The sequence below is a fragment of the Octodon degus genome, unplaced genomic scaffold (assembly GCF_000260255.1).
Source record: "Octodon degus isolate 3935 unplaced genomic scaffold, OctDeg1.0 scaffold00031, whole genome shotgun sequence".
Lineage (NCBI taxonomy): Eukaryota > Metazoa > Chordata > Mammalia > Rodentia > Octodontidae > Octodon > Octodon degus.
In genome coordinates, this window is record NW_004524607.1 from 538,360 (window position 1) to 546,599 (window position 8,240).

The 8,240-nt window shown below is 41.4% G+C and overlaps 1 protein-coding gene across 1 annotated transcript in view; it reads right to left on the reverse strand.

The window, feature by feature from the left end:
- Positions 1-3,676: 3,676 nt before the first annotated feature.
- Positions 3,677-8,240, reverse strand: part of LOC101592894 (RP9, pre-mRNA splicing factor) — a 10,911-nt gene continuing 6,347 nt past the window's right edge. The window contains 3 exon segments of the mRNA XM_004648900.2: positions 3,677-4,854; positions 5,876-5,937; positions 8,164-8,240. Of these exon segments, the coding sequence (XP_004648957.1) occupies positions 4,656-4,854; positions 5,876-5,937; positions 8,164-8,240 (338 nt within the window). The 3' untranslated portion in view covers positions 3,677-4,655.

The window sequence follows — 8,240 nt, forward strand, 5'->3', positions numbered from 1 at the left end:
AAAAATGAGGTATATAAAGTAAATCCACATTAATACGATGAGCTGTAAAAGGCTCAAGTCAACAACTTCTGAGGATAACCCACTAATATTATAGACTGCTAGACAGTATTAGATGTTTACTTGAATTCAAACACTTATAGTATTTAGATGCCAATAGAATATTCACCTCTGACAGGACAAATAAATAAATAAAAATTTTTTAAAAAAGAAAAAAATGGAAATGGAAAGAAGCAGTCAATGCTCTAATTAGCTTCGTCTCCTTTTTTCAATTGTTTGTACTTTTTCTTTTCTTAATTTCTTATACATTGCTCCAGTTTTTTCTTCTTCCAATATCTGGTAATATGAATAGCTGGTTATAAGACAATACCATGTATTACAACAAATACTGTGAAATTCATATTACTTTGTTAAGTAAAATTCTGTATGAGTTGTCAAAAAAACAAAACAAAAGTCTTTACCTATACTGATGTCTTTAGTAGTTCTACCTATCCGATCTTCCAGCAGATTTAGTTTTTCTGTTTTAATATTTAGGTCTTTGATCTATTTTTATTTTAGCTTATTGCATGGTAAAGATAAGCGTCTAGTTTTCAGTCTTTGGCATGTGAAAAGCCAGTTTTTCTAGAGCCATTTATTAAAGAGGCTAGCTTTCTTCCAGTGAACTTGTTTGGCCCTTTTGCCAAAGATGAGGTAGCTCAGCTGCCTAGAGTTGTATATGCATCTTTTATTCTGTTCCATTATTCCTTGGGTCTATTTCTTTGCCAGTACTATGCTGCTTTTATCACAGTAGTATGGTAGTACAGCTTCATGTTAGGGACTGTGATGCCCTCTGCCTTTTTGCTAGGAATTGCCATTGTTATTCTAGTTTTTTTCTGGTTCCAAACAAATTTTAGGGTTGTTTTCTTTAATTCAGTGAGATACACTTTTCTAATTTTCATAGGAATTGCATTAAATCTGTGTAATTTTGGGAGTATGGCCATTTTCACTGTTGGTTATTCCCACCCAAGAACAAGGGATATGAGATATTCTGTTCAATCTCCTTTTCTCAAGGTACTGTAGTTTTCAGTCTTTTACTTTGTTAGGTTGATTCCTAAGTATTTGATTTTTTGTGATGCTATTGTGAAAGTTGTTTCACTAATTTCTCTATGAGTTTGTTACTTGTGTACAGGAATGTTACTGATTTTTGAGTGTTGACTTTGTATTTAGCTGTGCTACTGAATTTGGTTATTAAATCTAGAAGTCTTTTCGTGAAGTTTTTGGAGTCTTCTATGTAGAGGATCATGTTATCCACAAATAATAGTTTAACTTCTTCCTTTATTTGTTTCTCTTATCTAATTGTTCTGGCTAATGTCTCTAGAACTGTAATGAATGAAAAGAAAACATTCATTGTCTTGTTCTTGTTTTAGAGGGAAAGCTTTCAGATTTTGGTCATTTAATATGATGTTAGCTATTGGTTTGTCATAGATGGCCTTTATCAGATTAAGGTAAAGACCATCTATCTTAATATTTTGTAGCACTTTTACCATGAATGGGTGTTGGACTTTGTCAAGTGCTTTTTGTGCATCTATTGAAATGATCATATGGTTTTTGTCTTTGGCTCTATTAATATGGTGTTATTTATTGTTTTGCATGTTTAACTATTTCTCTATGCCTAGGATGGCATATAATCTGAATGATTTGCTGCATTGTGTTTGCTAGTATCTTATTGAGGAGTTTTACATCTATGTTCATTAGGGAGATTGGCCTATAGTTCTCTTGATTGGATTCTTTAGTTTTGGTATCAACATAATGCTTGCCTCCAGGAATCAATTTGAGAGTATTGCTTCCCTTTCAATTCCATTAAAGAGTTTGAGAAGTAGTGGCATTGAGTTTGAGAAGTAGTGGCATTGAGTTGTGTCTACTGAATTTGGTTATTAAATCTAGAAGTCTTTTCGTGAAGTTTTTTGAGTCTTCTACGTAGAGGATCATGTTATCCACAAATAATAGTTTTTTGTAGAATGCAGCAGTGAATCCATCAGTTTGGGCTTTTCTTTGATAGGTTTTTTAAAAAATGTATTTAGTACCAGGTCTACAGGGTCTAACTACACAGAGCAGACTTGTAGTGATCATTCTGTTTTCAGCCTCCCAAGATCTGGGATTACAGGTGTGAGCCACCATGCTCAGTCTCAATCACTGTCCCAGTGTACCCTGGGTGGGAGGGCTGTCACAGCACACCTGGGGATCAAATCCCAGTCCCTGGGTGTTGGTTGGTTTTTAACCAATCTTCAATTTCATTGACTGATATTGGTTTAGGGTTTTTTTTTTGTTTTTTGTTTTGAGATAGGGCCTCACTTGAATTTACGGTGACTCTCCTTTGCCTCAGTCTCCCAGGTATTGGGATTACAAGCATATAATCCACCACACCTAGCTCAAATTTTCATTTTTAATTCAGCTTTGGCCATTCATATGTATCTAGGAATCTGTCCATTTCTTCTGAGTTTTCTGTATTAGAATAGTGGTTCTTGAAGTAGATACTGATGATCTGTATTTTTGTAAGATCTGTTGTGATTTCACCCTTTTCATTCCTAAAGCCATGGATTCCAGTTTTTAGATAGGGTTGGCTAAGGATTTGTCAAATGTATATAATCTTTCAAAGAAACAACTCTTTTATTCTTTGTATCATTTTCTTAGTCTCCACTGTATTAATTTCTACTCTGATCTTTAGAATTTCATTTTTCATACAAACTTTGGGGTTGACTTGCTCTTCTTAGTAGCTTGAGGCTCATGATTAGGTTGCTTATTTGGGCTGTTTTTTTTTTTTTTCTGATTGGGAATTCATTGCTGTACATTTCCCTTATAGTACTGCTTTCATGCATCCCGTAAGTTCTGGCATGGTGTATTGGCAGTATCATTTAATTGGAGCTGCTGTTTAACTTCCACTTGACCCACTGGTTGTTCAGGAGGGTGTTTATTTCCACATGTTTATGGAGTTTTTGTGGTTTCTTTTTCCACTGACTTCCAATTTTATTGCCCTATGGTCTGATAGATATGTGTGGGATATTTTCAATTCATTTGCATTTACTTAAGTATATTCTGTGAGCTAGTACGTGGTCTATTTTGGAGAATATCCCATGTGTAGCTGAGAAGAACTGTATTCTGGTGTTGTGGGATGGAACACTCTGTAGACATCTACTAAGTCCATTTGTTCCGGTAGTCACCGTGTACTTGCAGGTTTGAGCTGCCCCTCTGATTCAGTGAGTCAAGGATCATGGAGAAAGTGCTGTTTGCCACCTCCTTCCTCTTTGTTGAGGTCTCTCTTTGCTCTCCCCATGGGTTTCAAGACTTTGAGCTTCTTGTTGGGTCCCTGATACCCATTTCCCCACTTCTTTTTCTCTTATTGCTACAGTATAATGTAAGCTGCTTGCCTACTTGCTACTGGGTGTGCATTTGGTAAATCATTCCTCATCATACATAAGAGCTTAGCTCAGTGGGTTGAAGCACCTGTAAGCAGGTGTAGGAGCCAGGGGTTCAATCCCTGGGCCTGCTGTGTTGGTCCTACCCCTGGGGAGCATTGAGACAGCTATTGAGACTGGGCGAGGTGGTGTGCACCTGTAATCTCAGCACTTGGGAGGCTGTAAAACGAGAGAATCATTATGAGTCCAATCTAGTAGTGAGACCCTGAACACCCTGTAGACCTTTCCCTAAAATACAGAAAAAAAATACATTAGAGCCTCAACTGTATCAGCCTGTCCCACAGAAAAAGAGGGAGATAGGCTTGTAACAACAGGAAAGCCTGGACTCAGGTCAGGTGTCACCCAGCAGCATGTTTTGTGTGAGGTCCATGTGAGGACAGTTGCTTCACATTGCTGAGTCTTAGAAGGCACAGCAGCTGTGTGAAAAGCACTACATGTCTGAGACATGAGTCTGGAAGATTTTATCACATACTCTTGACACTGGTAGCTCTTGAGAAAGAAGTGTGAGTTTTCATGATCAAGGTATCCTTAGCTTTTACATCTGGATCATGTGCTTGGACTTTTCATAAATACATGATTATGTTAAAGAACTAAATCACAAGCTTTTATTATCCTCAACAACACAGATGGCCAACCTGAAGCCATGGGACTGAGCCAGTCCACTTTTAGCCAGAGCAGGCTCATATGGCCACCCAGAGTCCTTGGTCCTACTGCCCTTGGAGGCTGCAAAGGGGATCCAGGCTCCTGGGCACTCAAGAACTCTCCTGTGTGACATCAGGGAAGTGTGATGGGAGGGGCTGAAGCTGGACATTGATCATACGTGGGTGGGCAGGATAAGGCCTCAGTGCCTAAAACAGTCAAACTACCTCAGTCTTAAGAAAAACATCCTCCCTGAACAATTTCAGTCATCAGTCACTAGGTAACTTTGTGTCTCCCAATACTATATTTGCAAGAGTATAAATAAACTCCCCTACTATTGTTCTTTGGGTCCTTGCCAATCAGGCAAACAGGCCTCCACCTGACCCAGCTCTTGTCCATCCTTCTTCATGCCTACCACCATTTTTCCCTGGGGTACACTGAGAGACCAGCAAGTCCCCCCAACAGCACAGCGCCTCTCAGGAAGTGGTGAGCGTCCTCACAGACTTGATGATTCCTCCATTCAGGCCACAATGCTGGGTTTCTGAGGAGCTCAGCATGGTGTCTCTCTCACTCTGAGTCTGAACTCTCATGTGACTTGGAAGACTTCTGCTTCCTTTTCTTCTTCTTTTTCTTTTCCTTCTTCCTTTTCTTGTGCTTCTCCTTCTTCTTCTTCCTCTTGTGCTTCTCTCTACACTCTGAGGACCCGGAGCTGCTCTCGTCGTCTTCTGAGGTGGAATCGGCCAGGAGCTGTTTCAGCTGCTGGATCCTAGGCATGCAAGATCGGGCAAAGGACTCTGAGTTTCCACTCAAGGCAGCTTCCTCAAATAAGTAAATGATTTAAAATAAGTATCGGGGTGGGGGGAGTTATAATAACCTTGCTAAACACAATACTTTTTTTTTTTTCTAGTTTTTTTGAGACAGGGTTTTGTTATGTAGTTCAGCCTGGGCTTAAACTCACAGCAATCTTCCTGCCTCAGCCTCCCAAGTGCTAGGATTACAGGCATGTGCCAACATGCCTGGCAACACTTACTTTGTCTGTCTTAGTATTTCTACAGGTTCCCATAGCCCTTGCAAATGTGACCTCCCCCTTTTTCTGTGATACTGGGGATTAAACTCCGATCCTTTGCACTGAGCTACATCCTAGCTCTTTTATAATTTAAACTTTTTGACACATTTAATTTTAAACTTCTCACCCAGTTGCCCAGGCTTGGCTGGAACTTTTGATTTTCCTGCTTCAGCCTCCCAGAGGGCTGCAATGAGATGTGTGTCCCATCATGCCTGGCTTGCAACTGTGACTTCTAATAGATGCACTTACTGAAGCTTCCCCACACTGAAGCTGAGTCACTTCCCTCAACAGCTGCAACTCCATACAACCAATCTGAATGACAGAACACTAAACTTTCCTTTACCCTCTTTTTAATCAGGGCTAAGCTTTAACAAAAGCTTAGATCCTGAAGAGTAAGGAAGATAACGTAAGTCACATGGGAAAGCCAATTTCAGCAAAGAGTCCAACAGTAGGGGCACAAGTGTGCCCAGTCCACTGCTTGACCCAAACCTGTTAGGAGGCCATGGCCACCTGTGCCCATGCTGGCCTGCTCATCCTGACCACTGCCTGCGTGCCCCCCACCACCAATGCTGGCTGCCCAGCCTCGTACTTTATACCTGCTCAGCAATGGCTCATTCTCCCATCACTCACAGCTCGAGTCTACAGTGCTGGAACCAGTCCCTACATTGGAATGTTGGTTCCCAACCCCACACAGCTTACGATGTTAAGTGAATAGCCTCACCTCATGTCCTTCTCATGTCTTTTATTTTCCCGAATAATGTCATACGTGGGATCTTCATGTGCCTTAAGGGTCAGAGAATGGTATAGTTAGGCTTTGTGGACTGTTAAGTAAGAAATATATCCTTATATGTCACTGAAACTAGTCTTTTTGTTGTTGTCGATGCTACATTATCTAGGCTGACCTGGAACCTACTATGTAGTTATAACCAGCCTTGAACATGATCGTCCTGGCACAGCCTCCTGAGTGCCTGAATTATAGGCATATGCCACCATGCCAGGCTCATCTGGTGTTGGATACTGCTTTATGTTCAATATATTTTTCTCCTTAAGTACGTTGATATAAACTCAGTAGGGCTACAAAAGTAATTCTCCAATTAGAAAAATACAGAAAACAACTAAATATTCTTCATGAGAAAATAACTGAGCTAGGAGAGGTGGCACACATTTATAAGCCCTTCAGAAGGCTCACAAATTCAAGGCTGGCCACATAGTGAGACCCTGTCTCAAAACACCGCCACCACCACCACCCTAAAGAGAAAAAGACCTCCAAATAACTGCATAAAGAACAGCACACTCGCTTCTCATTTAAAAGAATTCTCAGGCTGGGGAGACAGCTTGGCAATCTAAGCACCTGTGTAGCAAGTGCAAGGACCTGGGTTCAATCCCTAGTACTGCATGCTGTGCTGGCCCCAAAACCCCGGGCACACCGTGCTGGCTACCAAAACCAGGTGTGGTGGCACATGCCTGTAATCCCAGTGCTGAGGAAGCTGAGACAGGAGGGTCACTACAAGTCTGAGCTATATAGTGAGACCCTGTACAAATAGATTAAATAATATTAAAATAATTCTCAGGTTGAGAAATATTGAGGTAATTTTCTTTGGTCTATGTGAACAAGTGGGTTGCACAATTATGCGTGAGAACAGTTGTAAGCATACAACAGCACCTGTTACCCCAATAAAACCCTGTAATAAATACATCCAACTGCTCACTGCAGGTTCCCTTGGGAGTCAGTGAGGGTAGACTTGATGGCAAAAGCCCTCCAGGGTTCTACTTCGTTTAATAATGCCAGTGTATCCTATTATTTCTTCTCCCTAACCCCCCAATATTGGAAGCTATATTTTCAGCCTTTTTTAAATGAAATTTTATTCAGAGATGGAGTCTGGTGAAGTTGCCCAGGCTGGAACTTACAATTTTCTTGCCTTAACTTACTGAGTAGTTGGGACTGCAGATGTTACAGGTATGTGTCATTGTGCTGAGCTACTTACATAAAACAGCTTCAAGTACTTGAATCCTTAGCTAACCTGGGACCTCATGCATAGTGAGAAGGTGCTATACAACCGAATTACACCCCAGTCCTCAAAACCTTTTTTAGTATCTAAAATTTCTGCAGTAAGCTTGTTATTCCCTTTTCTAATTGAGGTAATTCACACATTTCACATATTCCTCATGCATTTGTTCTAAGTATTTGAAGCTAAGAATTTCCTTAGGGTGGTTCTGGGGTGTTGAATCAGGGCCTTTGCATTGAACAACATCCCCAGGGTATTTTTATTCTTTTAATTTTGAGACAGGGCCTTGCTGAGCCTAGGCTGAGGATGAGCTTGTGATCCTCAGCTCCCTGAGTACTGAGATTATAGGTGCACACTTCCATGACCAGCTTCTCGTAGGTTTCCACAAGCATTTTCTCATAACATTACACATTCTTCTCAGTGTAGAGTGCCGGTCCAGTGCTCTAGGTGGCTCTGGGCTCAAAGTCCAATACTGAGACCACCAGAAGCTTGGAGAAGGTCTGGCCGCTCATTGGACACAGGCTGGTAACTTGAGCACATTACTCAGCAGCGACTCCACCTGGCAGCAGCAGTAACTGCAGAGTGAATCAAGGCTCCAGGAGGTGGCTTGGGAAAGATAAAATGAGCAAAGGACAGAAGAGTTTCACTGGCATCTAGAGAGGAAATTCACTTCTGGCTTGAAATAGGAAGGTGTCTAAGCAGTCTGGGAGGCTGAGGCAGGAGGACTGCAAGTTCGAGTCCAGCCTGAGTTTAATCCCCTTAGCAAGCATACACTTCATGCATTGACAGTCACACAAATACCTTTTTTTAGTGGAACTGGGGATTGAACTCAGGCCCCCCTGGCAAGTGCCTATTCTACTGAGCTAGCTCCCTGGCCCCACAAATACCATTTAACAAAGGTGCAGCTAACGTCACAGACTTTGGCCAAGAGTCTTCGGGGAGTGCCTCTGTGCAGTGCCTCACCATCTCTGAGGACCACAAACTCGCACCCAGGTCCACTCACCACTCTGAACTGTTCTAACTTTTGGTTGCCTTTGATAAAGAAAGGGCATTCTTTGTCACCTGTCCGGTGGCCATACC